General features: G+C 39.5%; 1 protein-coding gene across 1 annotated transcript; it reads left to right on the top strand.

Annotated features, from left to right (window-relative positions):
- Positions 1-27,471, top strand: LOC128740529 (transmembrane protease serine 9-like). Its single transcript, XM_053836073.1, has 12 exons — positions 1-124; positions 276-317; positions 381-582; positions 645-809; positions 946-1,031; positions 1,360-1,760; positions 1,828-1,920; positions 2,137-2,237; positions 21,111-21,236; positions 21,361-22,248; positions 26,592-26,753; positions 27,081-27,471. Exons 1-12 carry the CDS (start codon positions 1-3, stop codon positions 27,469-27,471), a joined length of 2,781 nt encoding a protein of 926 aa, XP_053692048.1.
- Positions 27,472-27,578: the final 107 nt, after the last annotated feature.

Here is a 27,578-nt window from a genome sequence, read left to right on the forward strand (position 1 = left end):
ATGAATGGAATCGGATTACGGTCACTGGTGCCGGATGGTGGCCAAAGATTTACACTGGGTTTCCTGGTGTTTTTCACCGTCTTGTCGGCTGACTGTGCTCTAGCATTCTACAAAACATTTGGAGGTTAGTAACGTGACTGGTTGTGACGAGTTGTGCTATGTTTAAACAAAAAAGAAAGTGAAAGATTGCGTTGTGATTTGTGCTGTGACATTTTAGCAAACGTACTTCAAGGTTGAATATTTACCTGCTGAATGTGTTTTACTTCTGGTTTCAGAGCTAAGCGTACACACGCTCACGGATTCCGGTTCACTCGACGGTGAGACGCGTTTGTTGCGAAAGAAGCCCGATTTATTACCGTTTCATTCTGTTTTATATCTAGATTGTTCTCTAAGACTGCAGAAGCTGTTAGATCGTAAGGTGTCTAGCCAGACGGCTTCGTATCCGACGTACTCTAGAGAGTATGCACACCTGGTAGCCATCGGGTGGAAGCAAACCAGTGGTGACTTCGAGTGGAGATGTTCCGGAACACTGATCGCCGAAGACTTCGTACTAACAGCGGCCCATTGTACGGTTGAAGATGGGTAATAAATTTAAGACATGATTGCCTAATCACGGTTCAAACAATTCTACTCGATTTTACCAGAAAAGAACCAACAACGATTCGTGCCGGTGACCTGGATTTGTACAGCGCCGAAGACGACCGCTTTGCGCAACAGCTGGACATCGCGGAAATCGTCCGCCATCCCGAGTTCGATACTGACAGTGCCTATCACGATGTAGCGCTAATCAAACTTGCAAAACCGGTGACGTAGGTCGACTTTTGATTACCGAATAATAATATAGATAATCTCTCTCAAATATGCACTCGGGCCGAGGTCTCTCCCGAGGACTGTCGGGTTCGGCTCTCAGCAGAAAATCTCTGTTTTTGTTTTGGTTTCTTTTAGTGTGACCGATTTTGTAACACCGGCTTGCTTGTATACCAACGAGTCGCTCGCATCGCTGCCGTTGTATGCTACCGGCTGGGATTTTTGTGAGTATTTTATGCAATTAGAACCGTCAGTGACATTAATTAGACTAACGATACGAATTTATTGACGAGCAATGGATATCAAATTTGATGAACCCAGAAGTTATCTCTATTTTGCTTGCAAAAAGAACACTTCAAGGCGATATATTAAACGTGTCAATTTTTTGGTAAAATAATAGCGGGACAGTTGCTTAGTATCTAGTATATTTAGTATCAAATTAAATTCTAATAGCTGTTTCGAAATAGAAACCCTCAGGCAGACAAACAGAACAAAGGAAAATAATCTTTTACTCTGTTCATTTTCATTTAGTACAATTGCACCACTTTTCAGATGCTGACGTTTCCCCACCCGTCTACAGCACCCGGTTAAATTTAATCGATCAGGACCGATGCAAGTTTTGGTACCGTGACAACAAGGAAGCGTTCCGAAAGGGAATCAATCGGATGCTAATGTGTGCCGGAGATGAACAGCAAAGCGACTGTCCGGGCGACACCGGTGGACCCCTGCAAGCGAGACTGCTGTCGAGCTCGAAGTACACTCCATTTGTGGTGGGTGTCTCAGCACTGGGGGTGCCATGCGGACAGACAACACCGGGAGTGTATGCAAAAATTTCCCACTACATCAATTGGATAGAGGATGTCACTAAACTGAACTTTTTCCCACAAGAATGTGTCGTGAAGCACATCTCCAAACGTGAATCAGACGAAGCACTTGTTGCTCCCGAGCTGAAGGTTCACTAACTATCACAGAGAAAAATTAGCAAACGCTCACTTAAACCGAGCTTTTCTACCGTTTCAGACCAGATACAACCAACCACACCTGACGGGAAAACGAGACATGACGACTTCCGATCCGCACCGGGCACAATTACAAATCTTTAAAGAGTTCAAGGTACGAACAGTCGCAATCCGACCGCCAACCTCTGTAGTGTAGTGCAGTGAGTGCACTTGACGACCTAACCTCTGGCTAGCTAAATTAGAGAGAGCTTACGTCCTCGTACGATAATGATTAACTTGTCTGTTCCGGTGGGAAGATTTACCGCAGTCTTTTTGTTTCTTTCTCGGTTTACACGACACCTGTTACACCTTCGTCGGTATACTCTGACAGTGTGCTGTTGGAAAGGACGGTGATAACGTGGATTGGATCTGCGGATGTACGATTGTAGCACAGGATTTTGCCGTGACATCGGCCCGTTGCGTAAAAAACGTGTAAGTACCTGCGGTGCATGCTTCTGTTAGGGAAAGGTATCATTTTACTGACTTTCAACGTACCTAGTTATATACCAACTGTCATACAATATTGGTTTGATTTTATGTATTCCAAACCACGAACACGAAAAGTTCGTTATTACATATACAATTTGTTCTTATTAAAGTAAATTATCTTATATTCGCAATCCGCAACTAATAATGTTCGAACTAGCTCATAGACAAAATTCACAGCTGCGTGTCTGAAAAGTTTGTTTTGGTCTAGCAATTGTTTGCCAGGCGTATTCTATTTCATATGCTGCAGCAGGCTTCCGGAATAATACTGCTGACCGCAGATCCACAAGAACCAGCGCCATTCCAAGCTCGTATCATCCGTATCGTATTGTGTTTCTGCCGCATTGTATCCTTCCTTCCTTTCACTCAGCCAGCTTGAGTTGTAAGTTTGCTTCCTCCGTAAACACTGCTCAGCGTACTTTCCCACTTGTAACTACCGTAAGGATGCCTCTTTACATAGATCAAACCACGACTACCTAGCTAGGAATAACGGTTTTCTAGTCTTTAGTATCGATGATAGTGGATGAGCAATGATTTCGATTAATCATTTGTAATCTGATCTTATTACCATGCGATCCATCGGAAGCAGTACTATGTTTAGATGCATATTTTTCACTGCTGATGGACTTTAACAGAAACTCACAAATGAAGTTATTTTCCATCAAGTAAATGCAGAATTCCATTGTTCAATTTTTCCTCGAAATCTGAGTACGTACGATAAAATGACTTCTTCATATTATAAACTGCTCTATGCAGAAACACTTATCGATTGGGCAATTGCAATTAATCAATAATTCCACTTCAAAATGTAGCGTAGCTAGTACAAAGTTTTTGTACTTATTTTGCTTGAAACTATCGTGAGTAGGGTGCCTTTCTAGGGAGCTTTTGCCCACAGCAATAATTAGGAAAATAGTAAATATTTGTTGCGAATACTCAAGATAGTAAATCATAGCGATGATGGTGAATGACTATGCTATTTCACCACCTTTTAGATGTTGAATGGAATTTTAATGCTACAGGAATTCATTTCTCAAGATTTTCTGAAAACGATATTGGACGGTATGTCGTCTATGGGACAATTTTCTTTATACGCAATTATTTCCGTCTCAATCCATTGAAGATGGTCGGTTGAAATTAAAGTCCACCAAAAGCATAAATTTTTGGGAACCTGCGGTAAGACGTAGTCCTACGGCAATAAAAATATTTTTGTTCGAAACATTCTATAACCGCAAACTTGTTTTCATCAATACACTGAGGGCATCATTTTTTAAAGCATGTGAATATATATGAATATATGGTACTACCACCTGCCTTAGCAGAACATCCGTTCATAGCAATGAGCCTATCATGTCAAAAAGAGTTGAACATATTCAACGATTGGTCATGCTTCCCAACTCTTGTATGAAGAGCCAAAAGGGAATTGGTCGATAAGCAACATCACTTACACCTACCAGGGATTTAGAGAATCTCCTTCCAAGGGCTAAGTCACCTGAGTCAATCGTTGAATAAACCGTCTTAATGCAGAATGACTCCAGCAGGTGGGGAGAAAAGCCCGCTCATTATCCACGATGTGTTATTAATCGGGCCAAGATTAACCCTAGAAAGTTGACTGTTTCACTCTCCCTAGGCCCACCGCTTCAAACAAGTGCTCTGATGGTCCCTCCCTCTTCCCGATTCTAGTTTATTTATGAAATGTGGTATATATGGGTAAAAATAGAACAATCTCACCAGCAGTCCTTCGAATGGAATAGAGTTGCGTCCCTTTAGTTTCCATAAATGCTTCTAATAATTAATCTGATTTTTCTTCTGGTATCCAATATCCATGTGCAGTATTAATACTCGTATTGGCCAAAGTTTTCACTATAAAGCAGTAAATGCTTCATAAGCTAAAACGAAAAAAATAATTAAAATAACTTATATTATGCTTACCAGATCGTGTGGCTCCACCGTCTGCCCAAAACCTCGATTATGAGATCAGGCAGCCGGGAACCACACAGTATCGCACCTCCTAGCTTGCCTACTCAATAGAGCACTACCGGGTATGGCCACGTGGAGGCGCTAGGTAGGGGCTTGGGATAGCTAGAGCTATATTGGACGCTCCTCATTTGCCTTTCCCATTTCATACTTGGCATCATTTTTTAAAGCATGTATGCGGAAACTGACTGATGTTTAAACATATTTTTAGAAGGTAAATATTTTGTGTTGCCAAAAACGGATACTTTTGTTGCCAAAATCGAGGCATGCCAAAATCGAACCATGCCAAATTCAAAATTCCACTATACCAAGATAAATGAGGCATAAAAATAGTTATAATTAGCTATAAAAACCCATTAAAATGGCCCGAAAAACAAATTGATTGTGGTTGCTTATATTATTGCTACGAAACTACTATTATTGCTGACTGTGCGGCATCTCTAATAAAACTGCTAAAGTACTCTGCATGGAAGGCGTAACAATACACAGGCGTAGTAATACAAAATTGATCTTATTATGATTACTGTGGCATAAATTTGTTACTTTTATAATGCTATTGAAATGATTATACCCTGCCCAAACTGGTTTATTCCCAGCAAACATTTTCGTCCGTATATCAAAGTAACAAATATGATATATGTACCGATATATATCTAGAAAAATCGCATTCGATGCACGAAACCAGCATATGCGTACTGTTTTGGAGGCGATATACGTACTGCAAATTATATGAAAACAATTCACATTCATAAGTATTTGTATAAGATGAAACCCGACTCAACATGATTAGTTCCATAATGCTATACAATTCTATGACGAAAATCGTATGTGAATCAGTTACTATCATTTTGTACGAATAAATGTAAACTAGGGTGAGCTTTATTAAGCTTTAAGTACGATTTAGAGTTTGTTTAGCGATATTCAAGATGATTTTCACACATTATTATACGATTTGTGGTTTGCTGGGTTGCTACTATTAGGAAGAATACTTGAGTTCAACATCAAATACATAGACTAATCTCAAGATTTTAGTCTTGACCTTGGAATGAGGTCATACATATATTTAATATTTTTTGAAACGATGGTTCTACAATTGATGAAGGGACGGTAGGGGAAAGAAATGAAAATTTTTTGGTGAAGGAGGGGGAAGAGCGGAAAGGAAGGGGGGGGTATTGGTAGCTATGCTTGACAAGTAGTCATTTTGACTCCTACCTTGGACAAAGCGGCATTGGACAAAAGGTAGGAGTCAAAATGACTACTTGTCAAGCATAGCTACCAATACCCCCCCCCCCTTCCTTTCCGCTCTTCCCCCTCCTTCACCAAAAAATTTTCATTTCTTTCCCCTACCGTCCCTTCATCAATTGTAGAACCATCGTTTCAAAAAATATCGAATACATCTTATTATGCTAGGCCATATTTACATACACAGAGTGTGTACAGGGGGCTGGTACCGAATGGCCGAAACACAAATGGCCGAATCACGAATGGCCGAATTCCAACAAAAGTCACATAAGGCCGAATCACGAAACGCCGAATCGCGAAAGACTGAATCACGAGTGGCCAAATCACGAAAGACCAAATCACGAAATGCCGAATTTTTCCAGAATGCCCAAATCAACAACATTTTCATTGCTCATGTTGTGAGACCTTACGCATTTTGAATAAATTTTTTCATCTATTTCTCTCCGCGAATTTGAAACATCCCTCTGAAAAAATCTTTAAAATGTTCCCCTCTATTGCGTTTTGTTCCACTCGCAGCTCTGTGATGGTCCGCGTCATTCATAGGCGAAGAAGAAAAGCTTTTCGTAAAATTCTGTACCTTACTTTCAGAAAAACAAGACATACTCTGCGTCTTATTTTTTTATTTTGGTAGATAGAGTATAGATGATTGAAGATTCTTTGTTCCCCTAAGCGTGAATTATTTACGTTTATTATAGGGTGCGAGGCCTATTGATCGTGTCAGTAGCAAATGTTTCCTAGATGATTCAGGGCGAGAGGGCCGCAGGCCGCGAGTGTGCGCCGGCCACTGCGGGGGAGGTGCCGTTGGAAGCGCCGGCCACTACTATTTAGGTGCATGCATTTTCCGAGGTTTACCGACTAGTAGGGATTATTCCTTAGTTAAGTCCGAACGAGCGGAAGCGAGGACAGGATATACCCAACATTTGTGCAGGCTGAAGGCCGTGATTATTGTCGGCCGAATATGACGTTCGGCCATTCGTATTTCAACCTTTTGTGATTCGGCCATTCGTGATTCGGCCATTTGTGATTCGGCCGTTCATGATTCGGCCATTAGATATATTATGCCATTTGTTATTTCGGCCATTTGTGTTTCGGCCATTCGTAGGTAATCCTGTGCAGGGAACAAGGGCACCAACCTTTCAAGAGCAAGTTTTGGACAGAAAATCGCCAAGTAAGGCCACAACAAATTATTTTTAAAGTTTTGGTCACCCCCCTCCCTTCTTTGAAATTGGCTTGAAAAATCACTGGACAAAAAAATAATTTGTAGGATATACTTAAGCCAAATCGGAGATTAAATTGCACTTAAAGTTGGACCTGAAATTGGAAATAATTAGACTCGGAATTGGACTTAAAATGGGACATGAAATCAGACTTAAATTGGACTTTGAAATTAAACTTAAAACTAGATTTGAAATTTGACTGGGAATGAGCATAAAATTGGGCTTGAAATTGGACTTGAATTAGATTAGGAATTGACTTTAAAATGGGACATTGAAGTTGGACTTGAAATGGAACTTCTGATTGAACATACAAATTGACTTGAATTTAAACTCCAAATTGACTTAAATCGGACTAGAAATTAAAGTTACAATTGGACTCTATTTTAAAGTAAATAATTTTCTTATCACTTAATATTCATTACCGGGCTATTGAATTGACAACTTTGGACTTCCCGGTTGCACAATGAGAAATCATTTTGTCATAATTAAATTTGTTATAGAAGGTTGGGGACGTGCCCCAATGTGCCCCAGCCTAGGAACGCCATTGTTCACATATTCTGGTATAAACCATATTTACAGTAAAACTATAATTTTATTTCTTCAAATTAACAAAGCTGGCCGGCTCAGCTTTCTTAAAAAAAATGCAAAATAGCTTTGTAGCACAAAACAAAAAGCATCACTAAGTTATGGTGGACACTGTCATATAAAGCAGCTCAATTAAACCAATGGCCAAGTGAGACCATATCTCCCTAGTACGAGCATCATTAAACCAACGACACTCTTTGATGATGAAAATTCCAGTAGGGTAGACGCACCAGTAGTGGTGGTAGTACCAGTAGTGGTTGAAACTTGAATTATTCCATTATTTTTGCATATTTTGGTACAAGTTTGATAAGTATCGAACTACCAGTAACAGTATTATTTGATAAGTATCTAACTTGTACCAAAATCTGCAAAAATAATGGAATAATTCGAGTTTCCACCACTACTGGTACTACCACCACTAATGGTGCGTTTACCCTAAAACATTCATCAACGAGAGGATCCGGTTTAATGATGACAGGTACTCGCGAGTTACTGAGTTACTTTGACCATTCTATTAATTGAGTTTTTTTTACTGTTAAGCGAAAGCGAATAATATAATCGATTTTGCTGCTGTTTTCAGTAGAGCGAAATGAGACTACTTGAGCTTAACCTTACTCTTAAAGACTTACTTTATAAAAATCTTCTGAAGAGTGAGTCACTTCGCAATTAAACGATTTTATAGCTGCTGTCAGAAGGTTGTGTGAGTCTTTAAGATTTATTAGGAGTCAAATAATTTGGCGGAAGACTAGAACTGCGGAAAAAGAACGTGGACGATATGCTAGCCGGTGCAGAGAAGCGATTCGCCAGCAAGGACACATGAAGTTTCTACAAAACAGTCAGGTGCAGGATTTTTGCCATGACTCTGATGAGCAATGATAGTGCTGGTTACTTGCTTACTGACAAAACAGCAGTAGGTGCCAGGTGGAAGGAGTACTTCACTTGGAGAGGTAAACACGGAGTTCAGAAGGAACCGGATAAGAATTTTGAGCAATGGCCAAACTATGGAGCCACCAAACCAGAGGCAGGTTAAGAAGGCAATCAGTGAGCTGTAAAACAGTAAGACTGCTGGGAAGGTTGGTATTCTGATTGAACTTCTAAAAGCGGGGAGCGAGAAACTGTAGGAAGCAATCCACCGGATTATTGTTGTCAGAATCTAGGAGGATAAATAAATGCCGGAGGTTAGATGGCCTCATTTGCCCTATTTTTAAAAGTGGACATCGACCCAACTGTAAAAACTATCGAGACATAACTTTGCTCAATTCTGCCTATAAGATACTCTCTAGTATCCTGTTCTGTTGGCTGCGACCATTAGCGGAGTCCTTCATCGGCGGGTACCAAGCTGGTTTTCACAAGGGTCGACGGATCAAATGTTTACCCTGCGTCAATTACTAGTGCTCCGGAAGTACAACTGGCAGACTCATCAACTTTTTAAGGACTTTAAGGCGGCGTACGATTTAGTCAAACGAAATGAGCTGTAGCAGAAAATGCTAGAACAAGGTTTCCCGACGAAATAAATTACGCTGATTCAAGCGACGCATGATGGGTGAGCATTATGCGTCAGAATAGCGCATAAGACCTCAGCCGTTTTCGTGACATTAGATGTACTGAAGCCACTGGCAGAACTAGCGCTCAATTCTAGGGGAAGGCTATAGCCCTGGCATTTTTTCGACTATTTTATTTCGTCGGTATATTAAAATTAAATGCACATTAACCCATGGTATCTTTGAAATGTGATGCATATAAAAATTACTCTCAATTTTTTTATTTAAAGTTTTCAAACAATATTTTTTTCTTAAATTCAGGAGGGCTTAGCTCCCCACTAGTTACATCAATGACTGCAGGAAGGGGATGCACTCTAACCTGCTCTAACCTGCTATTCAACATTGTCTTGAAAGGTGCAATACGAAGAGCAAACGTGGTAAGGAACCGGATTATCGTCACGAAATCTCACATGCTTCTTGGTTTTGCGAATGACTTCGATACCATTGCATTGTAATCAATCGTACAGCAATGGAAGGGGCCTTAAGGCCGCAAGCAGCTTGATTGGAACTTGCCATTAACACCGCAGCAGGTTTTGCAATGTCAAATAATCAGAGACAAGCTGTAGAACAAATTCAGTTTATTCTGTTTTCTGTTTTCTGTTTTCTGTTTTCTGTTTTCTGTTTTCTGTTTTCTGTTTTCTGTTTTCTGTTTTCTGTTTTCTGTTTTCTGTTTTCTGTTTTCTGTTTTCTGTTTTCTGTTTTCTGTTTTCTGTTTTCTGTTTTCTGTTTTCTGTTTTCTGTTTTCTGTTTTCTGTTTTCTGTTTTCTGTTTTCTGTTTTCTGTTTTCTGTTTTCTGTTTTCTGTTTTCTGTTTTCTGTTTTCTGTTTTCTGTTTTCTGTTTTCTGTTTTCTGTTTTCTGTTTTCTGTTTTCTGTTTTCTGTTTTCTGTTTTCTGTTTTCTGTTTTCTGTTTTCTGTTTTCTGTTTTCTGTATTGTAATTTTCAATCAAAATTTGAGGAAATCGTGAAACAAATTGTGAAGTGAAAATATGCGGCAACGGAACTAAAAAAAATTAAACACAATCAAAAATTTGCAGCGGAAGTACTTTTCTATATTTCACTCTTAGATTTGTGGACAGTTGTCATTTTCAGGATTGCATTGTGGGGAACAGGTTGGAAGACAAAAAGTGAAGTTAGTCATTAGGTTTCGAAACGGCACGCCAGTTTACGAGTACTTGTTGTTGGGATCGTACTTGGCTTTCAAACTCTTCCACTGATCCGGACGGTTCGCGATCAGATTGTCTATAACTTTGGTACTGGTTTCGCGTTGCTTGTCGCTGCACTTGGCACATTTGTTCTCTAACGCTTCCGGTAGCACTCGCTTCAGTTCGTTACCCTCCGGTGTGCAGACTCCCTCCTCCATCAGGCACTTGTAGTAGTTGTTGAAGAGACGGTCCGATTTCAGGATCTCATCCACGTCGATGTTGTCGTACTTAGTGGTGTACTTGTCATCCTGAGCGACGACCAAAACCAGCAGGGCGAGAGCAACAACGACGAACTTCATATTGATTGGGTACTGAAAATGCAGGAGAATATGATTATCAACTAGTGAACCTTTCGGTATCGTTCAGTAGATCTACCTTTTGATTGGATGCACGTCCTGAATCGAACTATAGTTTCAACGACGATTGTTCCAGTTTATATACAGCTTCGGCTCATGCTCATATCGTTCACAATTTTTTTTTGTCTAAACTACGAATTTTGGTGATGCACCGCGTGTAGCCATATTTTCACCAACTCATCGCTGCGTGGTAATTACCCACCGCGGCGCTGTCTGACATTGACGCGCTACAGTTTTGCGGCGGTTAAACCCGTACCGTTGGATGACGTTGCCAACCACTGCAATGCCTAAGTGCATCGACCAGTAAAACAATAATCATCCATCGGCGTTGGTTTTTTTTTTGGTTCTGCCGCGAACGAAATAATTCTAAGAAATTAACAGATTGGAAGTCAATTTGTTCCACAGATATTCGATAATCGATCGATAATTGTGCAAAAAACATACAGTAAGATATCCAATATAATTACGCGATCGTAAGAACAAGTGTGAGTCATATTATCTGCGTAAATTCGGAAGACATTGAAATAAAAAAGCTTACACTTGTAACAATATCATTGCTTAAGCATAATTGATAACACAAGTTGTTAATGAATTGAATTCGGACAAAAGACTCTTTTTGTTGTATCAGTGGTACCAGTTCGTAAATTCATTAAGGTCTAGTACAGTCCCGATCAGGAGGTCATAACAAGATTATGTTTTATAACATATTATGTTACAAATCAAAAATTAACTAATTAGGAAGAAACAAAAAAAAATTTAAATTTGTATTAGATTCCTCCACTAAAAATGTTACATATGAATTTTATTATAAAAAATATGTTACTTACAAAAAAAATTAGTTTAATTACAGATATATTATATTACATTAGATAAAACCATTACAGCGTTTGTTATAAATCAGGTATTTATTAGAGAAAATATAGTTTAAATTTTGTTTTGACCATTTTCGGAAGCTAATTTATAACAACTTTTGTTATAATTTACCTAATCAATAACAACCGTTGTTAAAAAAGTTGGTAACAAAATTACATGATCTTCTATAATTTTGTTAGGTCCTCCTGATCGGGGTGTCACTTACAATTCACCGATTCATGATGATGCATGCGTTTCTTGTTTGCCTTTCATCTTGGCACTTTTTTTTTTGCGAAATCGTATCAATTTCGCTGGATTCGCCAGATTAAATCATCAAGTTAAACGAATGTTGCTAACCTCTTTTCCCCACAATGATACTGGGGAATTCACAGCTGATTCCATAGTCATTAGCAGCAGCTACAAGTGTTCGGTCAATATGCCGCTAATCTCGTCAGGGGTCGGTAATAATGAACATACAGGGATTCGGTCAAGTTGCTTAGTAGAGCATAGCGTATTGTTCCAAGTATGCTGTTTCCAATCATCATTTCGCAATTTTGCTCAGCCCTAATCAATAACATAGTATAGCACATATGGGTGGTATCCTTCTACTTACACTTACCACTGGCGTGCCAAGGATGAGGTACACTAATGTTCAATAATTGGAGTTTTTTACAAAACTATTATATGGTTTGTGTTGCAGCATCTCTGAATTTAATAAAATTGTTAACACGAGTCTTGCTTGTGCACTTATTATTAAAAATATTATTTTAATTAGTAGCTATATGATATGCCCGAGTGAATCTTAAAATTTCCATAGAAATTTGGCTATGGTTTTCAAGGCAATAATATCTCGAAATCGTTAAATAATGTCTGCATCAACCATCAATTAAGCTGGCATGCAATATTTCACGAACCCAAAGGCCCAAAAATCTAGAAAAAACACATAAATATCCCTAAAATGGTAAAAAAAATGACAAAAGATATATAAAGGGTGAGTAGCAATAGCTGTCAGAAAAGTAAATGGTCATCAGTAAAAGTAAGACGCATGCATAAATTAGAAAAACTTTTTTCATTTAAATATGCCTATTTTGCAATGTATGAAAGACTTGTAGGTCATATAGTTGTCTATCTTCAAAAAAATTCATCAATTTCTGAGATGGCCTTGCTAAGAAAATAGATTTTTAGTTTTTAAAATGCTTTTTTCTCAGTGATAGAATTTAATTTTTATTTTTAAAGTATTTTTTATGAAAATTCAGAATGTTTTCTAAATGTCACCTATAGATAATTGTTTTGTAGGTCCTATAGTTTTCAAGTTATATTTTTTATAACAAAAAAACAAATTGAGCCCTTTCCAAAAGTTAGTCTAGACCAATTTTGGAAAAACTAAGTGAATTCTGAGAAGGTGCTACCAACTTCATAGACAAGTTGAAGTGAAATCCGTCTATAGCGCATTCCTGTAAAATTTTTTACGGGATCGTAAAAAAAAGAGAAACGAGAAAATACGTCATCTTATGCTTCCAATCAATTTGCAGTTTAGATTCTTCGATCTGAACGCGCAAATCGGTAGAACGACTGTTGACTTTTCTTGAGAGGCCGCAAGAATTATGGACGGCAGCAACGCAAGCGGCAGATTAACTGGATTCAAAAAACAGTCAAATGATCGTTCGAAAAACGCAGGTTGAATGCGGAAATCGTACGCATTCACACAGTCACATTCAACTTGCGATCCCTTTTCAAGCCCTGGATGGGACGCAAATGGTTTTTCAAAACATTATCGATGTAATATTTTGTATTGATTTCAATACCAACTTCAATGAACAGCAATGGAACCTTCAAATTTCAGCCTGGAAACATTCTGACATCTTTGAACAGCTAGTTTGTTCCCATGAATATCAGAAAGATGCTGCATATATCCGATCATTTTGTTGGTTGTGGTGATCCTGCAGCAGACACAGTTTTTCGTCCGAAAACAGAATTTTACAATCACCGTGCTGCCTCAGCAGTTGCCGTCATCTTTCAACTCTGTGGAGTCGATGAAGTGGAGTGGAGTAATTCTCGCTGAAACGGAGCCACTACTGATGCGAAGTCTTCAAGTATTGGAATTTTTACACCTGATTGGTTGAAAAAGGTAAGGTAAAGGTTGGAAAATTAGTAAGGGCCTCATAGCAAAAATTATGATTTTTGGAATCTAATATGGCGATCAAATCGAAGATGGCCGCAAAAAAATTTATTCCTTTTGTATGCCTATCCAAAGTTACCTTTTTGCGTCCATGATTATCAGGGCTCTTAAATGAATGAAAATTCTAAACAAACTTGCAAGTTTTGTTGACATTTGAATACACTCTAAACGAAAAACATACGGAATAGACTCATATTAACCCATTTTTAATTTAACACGTCTAATAAACATTGACAGCTATTACTACTCACTCTGTATTGCTACACCGTAATGTTATAAGATAGGTGGTGCAGCCAGTTAGTTTCATCGTATATAAACAACCACACTATACTTGATTAATTTTAAAGCCTTAATAAAAAAAAGTTAATAAATAAATAAATAAATACTTCCTTAATTAGCAAAGATTAATTAAATGAGATTAAAATATTATACAAATTAGATGCAAAAATGACAAAAATAATGACAGAAAAATTACTACAAAATAGAACAACAATGCAAAAATTACACAAAGATCATACAAATCGACACATAAATAATTCAAAAAAGGTACAAAGGGTAAAATGGTAAAATATTATTCAAAAATACAACGAAAATGATACAGAAATGTTGCAACATGGTACAATACTAGAACAAAAATTTAAATTAACTAATGTTTATTGGAGCGTCTGAGTACAATACCAGAAACGATAAAAACAAATTATGCATGGATGACAAAAAAAATACCCAAAAACAAACAAAAATAACATCGCACATCGCGTTTAATGCATCGACAACGAGAACTATCCAAGAACAGTGATAAGGAATTCGAAGGCCGCTCGCCCGAAAAAAACAGGTCATCTCCCAAAGAATCGAATGCTTGGTGACAAAAGCAAAAATTCCCCCTCCCCGATTATAGCAAAGGAAAAGCCTAGGTGCTACATTCCGTTATCGAAACTTAACCTTCTGTTTTTATACGACAGACTTCGCAGTCAGCTGTTAGAGTGCAGAACAATTGCAGGGCCAGTTGCTACGATCCTATTGACTCTAACAGCGTCTCCCAGTCGGGATTCGAACATATGATGACTAACTTATTAGGCCAGCATCATGCCTCGAGGCCAACTGGGAGGTATATGACCCCGATCATACCACGAATTATATTAATATACTTTAATACATGTACTACATGTACTAAACAAATGACCACAAACTACACAATACTACACAAACCAAATAGTTATCGCTGGCTCCTTATACAGTTAAGTACTGGTGTCACAAAAATGACACAAATATAACACAGAATGACATGGAATTTTTTTTATAACAGCATTTTTGACGTAGGACAACGTCTTACGGTAAGGTTTGATTCTCGAAAAGTGATCAGGTTTTGAACGCTAATAGTTTAGTGGTTTCTAGATCGATTTTCAATATTTTCCAATCGATCCAAACCGGTCTACGCGTTGATCCAAGTAAAGAAAAATATTGATCCTTGAAGTTGCACTATTGAAAAATTGAAAATAATGAAGCATTGTCTAACAGGAAATGCTCGCTTTGTGATTGGTTGGAAAAGCCGCCATCATAGTATTAATGTGTTTTTAGAAAAAAAAAGTGACAAAATCTCAACGTCCCAACAGGTGGAAGATTCTTTGCGACGAATGAACTTATTTAATATCTGTGCTTGGGAAGTAAACCAGAACAAATGACAAAGTCTCCGTATCCCAACAAGATTTCTTGAAACCGCAGTTAAACTCAGTCCAATTCGATGTCTGTGTTAGGGCAGTGTGCCAGTAAAAATGGCAAATCCCAACAGATCACAAATTCTTTACGGCGAGACGGTGTATGGAGCAGACCAGGGTTGATTTGCTCTTTTGACTACAGCGTTTCAGCCAAACAGAATTCGAAAAAGTGATTTATAGGAAAAGTGTAGAGTTAGCTATTATCTACAATATCATTGAAGAAAGTATAGTTTAATCTTTTGTATTTATAGCGTTACAGAGCTGCAATGCCATTGGTACCAAAAAGAGTGCTCTTTTGGCTACCAGCGGGGTATCAGCCCCATAGCGCCATAAATATAAAAGATTAAACTATACTTTCTTCAACTATATTGTAGATAATAATCAACTCTACAATTGGCCTATGCATCACTGTTTCGAATTTTGTTTGACTGGGAAGCTATAATCAAAAGAGCAAATATAAAGTAAAATGAGCAAATCAAGCCTGGAGCAGACTATGACCCTGCACAAGAAATAATGAGCGCCGGAGAGTAGACGGAAGAGAAAAGCTAATAATCATAACTGAGGAGACAAAAAAGAGTTGAGTCTCAAATTCAGCAGTTCAAAATAAAGTTAGTTTTAAATATTCGGAAACGCTGTGGACTTTAAGGTCCAGACACAATGCATACGGATTTTACTGCGTTGCGGCAATTTGACAGTTTTTCCATGGGTTTTCTGTCAAATTTCCGCAACGTAGTAAAATCCGTACGCATTGTGTCTGGGCCTTTACTCAATACACCTAGGCGAATTCGATATCTGTGTTGGAAAAGTGCGCTACAGCTGTAATGTTCAGTTGTAATACCATTCAAACGATGAAAAGAGAATGTTGATATTGTGTTGTGGCAGTTAAATGTCTTCAATATGGGGGAAGGGTTGGTAATAAAAACACAGTAAAAGTTTTGTTCTAGACTTTGTTAAATTGTTTCCAAATCTACATTTTCGCTAGGGCAACTATGATGTTTTCACGTGGTTTGATTTAAATATCTTTATGCATTAAGCGCTCAAAACGGTGCGATTTAAATCCACAAATCCAATGCATACTTTGATCTTTTCGAGTAAATACCCAGTAATTGATATCTTTTCTCCTCCGTCGAGTTTCCGATAAACGCCGGTTTCCCTACCATAGACATCAAATTCGTCTAGGCTTAATTGCGGTCGTAGAAATTTTGTTAGGACGAGGAGACTTGATCACTTTTACTGGCGCACTTCCCAAGCAAAGATATCAAATTGGTCTAGGTCCAATCGTCGTAAAGAATCTAAATTTTTTTCTAAAAAAAAAATAATCGAAATCACAGCGAACAGAAGGTGTATTTAACTGTCGTCCCTGCTTGAAAAGCAAGGCGTTCGCCAAGATAAGAGGGTATTTGACCTTGAAACTTTTTGTTAATTTTTACTAGATAGATATTTGGTTTTTATAAAGGTTTTATCCAGTATGAATCATTACCTCTGGTTTTATCATGGTGTTGCATTTATACCAAGATAATACAAGACTAAATCTATTTATAGCTAACTATGAAATCATAAAATAACTGTTCATAAAGCAAATTTATTGCGATTGCTTATCTTACCACGATAAAACTGGGTGACGGCGACACTTCTCTTATAAACTAACTATAAGTACGGCGTAGCAATACAATATGGCGCATCAATCAAAGATGATCTTATTGCGGTGGCTTGTCTAGTTGCTAGTTTCATGGTGCTATTAATTTGGTACCATGCTGCATCAATATCCGGACGGGCTGGTACCGAATGGCCGAAACACAAATGGCCGAATCACGAATAGCCGAAATCCAAATGGCCGAATTTCAATAACAGTCACAGAAGGCCGAATCACGAATGGCCGAATCACGAAAGGCCGAATCACGAATGGCCGAATCACGAAAGGCCGAAATTTTTCGGAATGCCTAAATAACTATTCAATAAAAAACCATGAATTGGCAATTAGTTAACAAATAACTTTAATCAAACAAAAAACAAAATACTACTATTAAACAAACAAAACATGCTTTACGAACGCCTTTGTTTAGCGCTTAATAAAAGCGCAACTGCGTCCACAAAATTTTTGCTGCTGATTTTGTGAGCATTAACACATTTCGAGTAGATTTTTTCGTCTATTTCTCGGCGCGAATTCGGAACATCCCCCTGAAGAATTCTAAGGATGTTCCCATCTATCGCCTTTTGCTCCACCCGCAGCTCAGTGATGATCGTGGTCATTGACAGGTGATGGAAACCAACAATGGTTGTCCATCGTTGATGCAATGCTTCCAAGTTGTTTGTGGTCCGCGGTAGCTTGTCAATGACGGCTTAAAATTTGACCACAGAATGGGGTGAAACAATGGCCTGTTGTTCCGGTTCCTCCCACTTATGTAAGTATTCCGAAAATATGTAAGGCAATTCTCCAATTCTTCAAGCATCGTTTCTTCCATCGCGTCGTACGCCTCCTGTATCCGATTTTGCGACAGAAAAGACAAAGCCTAGATTTTTTATTACATTATAAAAACATCAAATAAAAGTACTTTATCAACAAACCTGCAGCCGTTTTACCGCCATGAATATGTCTGTGTTGGTCGAGTAATGTTGTTTTAGTCCGCGTATATTTAATTGTTTTATTATATTTTGGGTGAAATGAAAAAAGCATAAGAAGCATTCCGCTTCTACTTGTTTTTATTGAATAGTATCCCATCAATGGAAAGCATCGGTTTTCCTCTCTGCGACAACACAATTTTAACGACTGGCGCACTTTCTTCGTTGTTGAAACCAGCAACATCGGATGAATCGCCGGATGCACTCATTTTTCACAGGACAACTACCAACTACCGTGCGGAAAGCAAACCGTGTTCAACAACAATGGACACAACTGTTGGCTTTGCTATGTGCGGTCAACAAAGATGGACACGGCGGGATATTGAATGAAATGTTTCGGCCGCTTTAGTAATAGGGTAATAAACTTGTAGTTTACTGCATTTACTTCTTTATGAAAATCCATGACAGTAAGAATAAGATTACAATTATAATATAAGCATATATCTACGGAAGATAATTTTTATACTGGTTTTTACCTCATATTTCTTGGTTATAAATACATCTTCAGTATAAGGTGCGAGACGTATTTACCGTGTTAGTAGCAAATGTTTCTTCGATGATTCAGGGCGAGACGGCCGTAGGCCGCGAGTGTGCGCCGGTGACCCGCCGTCGGAAGCGCCGGCCACTGCGGGGGGGCAGCCCCCCCGCAGAAACTACTACTATTTAGGTGCATGCGTTTTCCTAGGTTTACTGTCTATTAGGGATTATCCCTTAGTTAAGTCCGAACGAGCGGTAGCGAGTAAGGACAGCATGTACCCAAGGTTTGCGCAGGTTGAAGGCTATGAATATTTTCGGTCGAATATGACATTCGGCCATTCGTGTTTCGGCCATTTGTGATTCGGCCATTCGTGATTCCGCCTTTTGTGATTCGGCCATTCGTGATTCGGCCATTTGGTAAATTATGCCATTCGTTATTTCGGCCATTTGCGTTTCGGCCATTCGTGATTCGGCCATTTGTGTTTCGGCCATTCGTAGGTAATCCATCCGGACACTTAAGCAGGTCATATGTTTAATATGCTCCGTAAACAATAATTTCGCAACATTTTAGTAACTGCTTTGTACTATAATCAAATGTAAAGCTTAAATTTGCAATAACACGTCAATTTTACAACGAAAACTCAATAAAAACATTAAAATAAGAGAAATAAACTGGCTTGTCTTGTTCATAAATCCGGACACCTCACATCTCAGTGAATCAATATCCGGACACTTTTGAATCATTTTCCGGACAGGCAAAACTTTCTCATGTTTTGTCTAAGAAATGTATACCTATAAGTAAACAACTAATCACTTCTAAAATGTAGTATTAAAAATCATAACTTTATACATTTTTTTTTTACTTTTAATGCCACTTTGGTGTTATTAATGGTACGATTTTAGTCAAGTGCTGCACTGACCCTTACATAACCAGAGAACGAAAGTGATTAAGTATTTCTACATTAAATGCCTTAAAGTATTTTGGATTTCCAAATATTTTGACGGTTCCGTGGATCGAGACTCTTTCTCTTACCACACCTTCTACCTGGTTCAACGTGTCCTTTCATTTTCTAAGAAAAACATAAGGTAGATACCATCATACATGTCCGGATTTAAAAACATGGTTTTGAATCCGGACAGCGTAATTATTTTTAAAAATACACTTTATTTCACCACTTTAATCAATGACACCGTCTCAATTAATTAAAACTAACCTTCTTTGTTGATGCAAAGCCTAAAAAGTTGGTTTCTGCGTAATAATAAGTTCCCAAAACCTTAAATCGCGTAAGCACTACTTTTTAGTAATCTGAAAAAACTCGCAGAAAAAAGACACTGTTTGACACCAACGTTACTTTTGGATTTATTAAAGTTATTTCGCGCAGCCTACTTAACCACCGATTATGTTGAAAGGATCTTAGATATATTTGCAAAGTAATCCACATAGCTACACCTCATAAATTATATATATTATTGTTTATTGAGGATAAATTATAGAAGGTGTCCGGATATTGGTACCGTCCGGATTTTGATGCAGCATGGTAATGACCAAACAAATTTATTACTCCTATTACGAAAAATATTAACGTTCAACATCGAAATCATTTTTTTATACGAGGCCAACCAAGTAACAATCCAAAATTGATCTTATTCATTTCTTATAGCAGTTTTATCGTTTTCTATTCATATGAACTAGAGATTCCAGCTGGCCTGGAGATACGACGCTGGTCTAACAAACCAGTCGCACGTTCGAATCTCATGTCCCGAAAGCGAAATGTAGAGCCAAGGTAAAGATAAACACTTTAGGATATAAAAATTGCTGCAATATCATGACGGCTTAGAAAACAGAAATAAAAAACACTTGAGAATTTAAACATATTCATATTAAAATTAAATCTAAACTACAGCTATTTTGTATAAACTCAATTGGCGAAATGAACTTAATTACTGCGTATTGCAAAAGTTCAGTGTCCCACCTTCTACCAAGGTCTGGGCACGTCAGTGGCGGTTAGCTTATGTTAATGCAGTCGACTAATTATCATTATCGCCAACTGGTTCAATGTGGGTCTGTCTCTCGAATATTCCGACAAGACGCTTTCAAGCAGCTATTATTCTGAAATTCCAACATTAGAGCATCACGCATAGCGTTTTATTAAGGCAATTAAAATGTTAGAAAAACGGCTGCCTAATTACCGAAAGACGTTATGGTTTCATCGGAACTTTTCACTTTACTATTCACTGCAGTGTACCCTCTCAGCAAAAAGCTTTGAAATGTCTTTATCAAATATTTTCATAGTGCTTTATTAGCGAGTAAGTTTCCAAACATGCCATTCACTAGCTGAAATTAAATTTATCGAAATCATAAATTAGCCTTAAGTGTTACCTTGCTTCATATATATTATCATATTAACCCAGTTGTTAAAAGTTAAAACAATGAGTTTCTGGTTGAATAGCTAAATTAATTTCTCTTTTAGAATCACAACAACTCACAAAAGTTGTGAAAGCACCTGGCACGCTTCGATATTTGTGCCATATATTGTCCGCAATGTAACTGCCACTAACAATTGCAGATTGAAACTAATGAAAACGCTTTTCAAAGGAAGAGGAAACGTACCAAACCTCAAACCAAATCGGTTTGCGCTTTTGTTATCTGCCAATCGAAACTGGTGAAAGTTGGAAGAAAATACTCCTGAAACTCAATTTAATTTCAAATTCCAGAGCAAAAACCCCAGAATGGTTTCACAACATCCTGGGGCGCAAAGACACTGCAGTGTCTCTAATATTCTCGATTTTATTTTCCTTTCCCTCCCAAACACTAATCGGTTTCTTATTCCTTTCCGACACCCACCCAATTGTGCACCGCAGCGAGGTCGACATCGTCAACTACAAAAACGACTGGAAGCGCATAGACGAGATAATCTTCCACCCGGAGTACGACAAAAAGACGCTCTACAACGATCTGGCGCTGATACGACTGCAAACCGATAACAGGTGATTATCCAACGTGATTTGAAACTAGTCCTTCTTTTTTTTTTCTTTTGCCCCCCGCCTTCATTTACCCCATCACCCATTGACCGATTTCGTTGATGATGTCAATTGTGTCCGTGCCCCGCAGGAATCGATACGATTGGAAATCAGTTTCTTGCATCGCAGCCAACGAAGATCAAAGGCAGTTCCTGTCGTTCGGCATCGGGCCGTACAACCTGAACGATGATGGTTCGATGGATAACAACACCGATGGAACCGAGCGCTACCTGACAGCCACGTTGCAACTGATGGAAAACGCAAATTGTACCGAACACTATAAGAATTATGGCATCCTGAAGGATGGCATCAACGAGACGCAATTTTGTACGTGGTCTAAAGATAGTCTGGTCACGGGAGCTTGCGAACCGTGGAACGGGAACGAGGTGCTGAATGAATTACGACCCCCCAGCGACTCCAATCCGTTCCCGGAGGACCTAATCGGGATCGGTTCGTATGCGCCGGACTGTGGATTCGGTGGCCGACCAATGATCAGCACCAAGGCAATCGCTTTTCGCGAATGGATGAATTCGGTTATCTACAGGACGATTAACGTCAACACTGTTAGGCAAGTGCTGATGGAGAAGGAACTGGCGCTGGACTACATCTGCGAGGCTTCCGACCGGGAGGCCGGCGTCTGTGTGCATATCGACCACTGCAGCCATCGCGCTCTGGTGGACGAAATCAAATTCTGCACGAACGAAACGGCACCGATAGTGTGCTGTCCGGTTAATTCGTTCATCGCGACGGCACATTTGCCACTGCTCACCGACTGCGAAACCAATTACCAGCGCTTCAGGAAGAAGAACGTGGATTTCGCCTCGCCCGACGGTCGACAGGTCGAGGCCGGGGAACACCCGCACGCCGTGATGATCGGATGGAAAGTCAACAAGACCGCCACCAATTGGCACTGTATGGGAACGTTAATTAACAAAAACACCGTCCTTACAACGGCAGGATGCACGAACACGGTCAAAAGGTACGTTCCAATAAACTAGAAGGTAGAGATATGTGCTGGGTGGATTTGTTCGCCCGTGGGGCAAAATGAATGTGCTTGCTGGTTTTGATGGTTGTTTGTAGAGTAGACGCGGGCACCTGGGTCGGGTGACTGTTGACTTGGACAGCGATGAGGCGGAAAGCCGGTTTCTGTGGTGTACTACTACTGCTCATCGATAAAAATGCGATTTAAAATTTTGTATCACCACAGACACCGGAAGATTGGAGTATGGTTGCTAGAGTGGGTAATTTTTTTTGTGAATATCTGGAAGGGGTCCTCAGCCCCAGAACGTATTATAAGAAACATTGGATGAGAGCTAACTGAACAGATTAAGTTTAATGAGCGGTTCATGTAATGTTTCAAGATTTTGGACATTCAAATCCAATCCATCAAAATGAATTGAACTCCTCACTACAGCCTCGTTGAAGAAAAAAACAGATAATCTGAACTTTTTTTCGGAACAGTAAAAGTTTCATGTGAAAATTGAAAAAATGTGTGAATTGAAAAATCTTACTGTTAGACTAAAAATATTGACTAAGCGAAGGTATAAAACAAAAAAGATGAGACTCGAACTCACAGCTCTCAATTTCCGGTTGAACGTGTTCGTTAACCAATTACACCGCTAAGCCGTCTGTCCATAGAAATACAAAAAGTTACCTAAGGGCACAAAGGTGGAATTGACGTAGAACTATGAATACGGGTATAATTCGATAATGCTTGATATTTTCCCAATGTTTAACAGTTGGTTACGCAAATTTATAATTCACTAGCTGACCCGACAAACTTCGTAATGCAAAAAGAGAAACTGTGCTGTACATAAATCCTGCGGGCTATCCCCCGCAGTGGCCGGCGCTTCCGGCGGCAGGTCGCTGACAACACTCGCGGCATGCGGCCGTCTCGCTCTGAATCGTCTAGTGTTACTATAGGTAGTTTCTGGTGGTCTTGTTATTGACTAATGTCTTATGGAAGAGTCTAAAATTTCTCGAATTCGATTAGTTTTTAAGTTACGCAAAAATTTGTGTTATGAGCGTCCGCCGCCACTACCACAGGAGTGCGGAGTCTCAAACCATCATAAAATAAATTCATGCCTCCAAAATCCCCCACATGAAATATTTGATTCCATTTACTTGATTAGTTCTCGAGTTATGCAGAAATTTGTGTTTCATTTGTATGGGAGCCTCCCCTCCTAAGAAGGGGAGGGGCTCTAATTCACCATAGACAACATTCCTGCCTTCAAAAACCCCTACATGCCAAATTTGTTTCCATTTGCTCGATTAGTTCTCTAGTTATGCAGAGATTAGTATTTCATTTGTATGGCAGCTCCCCCTCTTAGTGGAGGAGGGGTGTCTTACCATTATAAGAACCTTCGCCAGCCCTAAAAACCCCTACATGCAAATTTTCACGCCGATCGATTCAGTAGTTTTTGATTTTATAAGGAACATACGGACGGACGGACGGAGAGACAGACAGACAGACAGACAGACAGACAGACAGACAGACAGACAGACAGACAGACAGACAGACAGACAGACAGACAGACAGACAGACAGACAGACAGACAGACAGACAGACAGACAGACAGACAGACAGACAGACAGACAGACAGACAGACAGACAGACAGACAGACAGACAGACAGACAGACAGACAGACAGACAGACAGACAGACAGACAGACAGACAGACAGACAGACAGACAGACAGACAGACAGACAGACAGACAGACAGACAGACAGACAGACAGACAGACAGACAGACAGACAGACAGACAGACAGACAGACAGACAGACAGACAGACAGACAGACAGACAGACAGACAGACAGACAGACAGACAGACAGACAGACAGACAGACAGACAGACAGACAGACAGACAGACAGACAGACAGACAGACAGACAGACAGACAGACAGACAGACAGACAGACAGACAGACAGACAGACAGACAGACAGACAGACAGACAGACAGACAGACAGACAGACAGACAGACAGACAGACAGACAGACAGACAGACAGACAGACAGACAGACAGACAGACAGACAGACAGACAGACAGACAGACAGACAGACAGACAGACAGACAGACAGACAGACAGACAGACAGACAGACAGACAGACAGACAGACAGACAGACAGACAGACAGACAGACAGACAGACAGACAGACAGACAGACAGACAGACAGAAATCCATTTTTATACGTATAGATTATGTTCCAATAAAAATAAGTAAGGCAAAGTTTAGGTGCTACGTTTCGCTTGCGGTACTTGAGCTTTTGTTTTTCTATGAAAGAACTTTGTAGCTAGCTGTGAGAGTACAGGACAATGCAATCCCAAAAATTAGAAGCCGCTGGTTTGAAATCTAACAAGATATTTATTTCTATATAAAAATATGCAGGAAATCGATTGGTGATAGTTCATCCTGCGCAGACTTCGGAAAGTGGCCTATTTTGCTCTATTTTACCCAAAAATCATGATAAAAGCTAATTAAACAGTATAAAAGCTTATTTGCCGCCTGTGAAATGACCTCAAATAGCTTCCAAATTTTGTCAAAACATCAGAAGAATCCAAGTCCCATCCATTCCATACTGTTTGAAATGCAAGAATAGTCCATTTTACCCAATTCACCCCCTTTTACATAGATAACCTAATTAAAGCGATTAAAACTAACTCAAAGGTAAAAACGGTCTTCAAAAAAAATGTGTGTTTTACCATATGGGTAACTTTGGAGAACAGTTGAAAGCAATAAATTAATTGGATGCGGAGTTATTGTGCAGAATTGATTTTTAAGTGTGCAAATAAATCATTATATTAATATATTATCATATTATATCACATTATATCGCAACTAGCAAAAGATAGATAGTTACTATTTTCAGCAAAGTTGCTCATTTTAGTGTGTTTTATAATTTTTCTGAAGAAAAATAATTTTGGACTTATTCAAAAAAACAAAAGTTTGTATCACCCTGATAGATGAGTATAAGATCACCTTAACGGGAAATTAGCAGTCATTAACATTTCGTCGGAAAGCCTAATTTCGGAAGCAGTTTTTGGGCCCAAAACAGGGTTTCTGTTCTTAAAAATGTATTCACTGCATTCTTCTTTCCAAGCTGTACACAGCGAATATATTTTCATGTATAGAATTTTTGATTCAAACAAAAAAACTGCTTTTGAAATTTATAGAATCAATGACGGCTAATTTCACCTTAATAGTTTAAAACGATGCGCTGTATTTTATTGATAAACTTCTCCAAAGACACCATCGTTGAAAAATTGCGATTTTTTACGCAATAGCAAATGAACGTGTTTTTGTAGATCTAGGGGAGAATCAGGTAAAACGAACGGATTGTGTGATTGAACCGAAACGATGACAATCAACTCTTCTGATGCCTTTCGAGTAAATTGGTACTATTCGAGTTTATTCCCCTGTCTTTGAATTAGTTTTAATCGCTCTAATTAGGTTTTACTATGTATTTAGGGGTGAATTGGGCAAAATGGACTATACCTGCATTTCGCACAGTATGGAATGGATGGGACCTGGTTCTTCTGATGTTTAGACAACATTTGGATGCTATTTGAGTTCATTTCACGGGCGGCAAAAAGTTTTTATACTGTTTAATTAGCTTTTAACATGATTTTTGGGGAAAATAGGGCAAAATGGACCACTTCCCGAAGTCTGCGCAGGATGAAACTATCACCAATCGATTTCCTGCATTGTTTTATATAAGAATAGGTATCTTGTAAGATTCCAAACCAGCGACCTGTAATTCTTGAGATTACGAGCCCGTTTTTGCACATTGTGCAATGGCGGGACTAGTGCTACGATCCTATTGACTTCTCCAGCGCTTATCAGTTAAGATTCGAATATACGACAACTGCTTTGTTAGACCAGTATCGTACCTCGAGTCCAACGGGGAGGCATAAACATTGTATTACGTAAAGCTAAATCCATTCCCATACGCTAGACACATGCAAATATTCTGCAGACCATAGTTGCAACCCAGTAAAGCAGCTCCTTGGATATCCCTGTTAACTGTTATCGATCAAATTTATTACTGTATCATCCCACCGATGCTAATAACATTTCATTTTCGATCCTACCTAATTTACACTGGCAGACCAGCTGTGAGCTCCGCTCGGCACAAGTTTGCAATAAACGGTTGTTCTTTGAAATTGCCTTTCACCTCATAACCCGCTGACGGAATTTAATCGTCAAGCGCATTCAACCAATTCCCCTTTCCCGTTCTCCGCTCCCTTACCCATATCCCTCGTAACGATGAAGGCTCGTGTCCACTAATATATGCCATTCTATTTTTCGCTGGTATTTAGGCGCCGCCCGGATGTGATCAGCATCGGTGAATCGGACGTGAGCAAAATCTATGATGGCGTGGCGCAAATTATACGTGTGATGGAGACCATTCGTTACCCCAGCTACAATCCCAAAACACGTGAATACGATATTGCCATACTGAAGCTGGAGTCCGAGGTGGTGTAAGTACCGAACTAACCGACTAAAAGGGACACAAACCGCAGCGGTCGGTTGTTATTAGAATGTTTTTGGGAAAACACTGCTTAGCTCTGCGCTGCTGGTACAAGCCATCAAAAACAGGAGCTTAAAGTTTTGTTTGATCAACAAACAGAAAGTTGCTGTCCAGCATCATAGTTGTTAGCATATTTTTCCCCAATAACATTCTCTGTTGGACCAACCGCTCGGAACTCTCATATTAAAACCTTAATTGTGCTCAGTCTGCGGTAAATAATGCACCTGTTTTACATGTACCCTGGGTCGGCGTGAATACCGATTGATCGAAAGGATAGTGTCAACGAGAATGCAATCCCCGCTTGTTTGTGGCGTGATTTAAATCGAACGCCTTACTATACGCAGGAGGTGCAGTTCGATAAACAGTTTCTCACCGCACGAGACAAGAACCTGGTGCACAACCGGGACTGCCAACAGTTCACGTCCCACACCGAGCTCAACAACGACCAGATGTGCTGGCAGGAGTTCAAACTGCGTGCTGATGGCAGCGAGGCAGAAAACTGTGGCCACCGAGGGGATCCATTTATCTCGTTTCAGCGCAGCAACAACATCTACCTGCCCTATCTGGTGGGACTGTACAGCTTCGGCGACAAACAGTGCGCTTCCGGCGAGCCCGTGGTGGCGACCCGGATATCGTCCTACATCAACTGGATTAGCCTGTATCTTTAGTGATGCGTCGGTGAATGAGCCGAGGGAGAATATAGAAGAGTAGAACAATTCCACGCACCCGAGCTGCGAGCTGTCGCTCCCCGTACGCAGAGCGGCTATTTCGGTGA

Source organism: Sabethes cyaneus, chromosome 3, assembly GCF_943734655.1.
Source record: "Sabethes cyaneus chromosome 3, idSabCyanKW18_F2, whole genome shotgun sequence".
In the NCBI taxonomy this organism is placed as follows: domain Eukaryota; kingdom Metazoa; phylum Arthropoda; class Insecta; order Diptera; family Culicidae; genus Sabethes; species Sabethes cyaneus.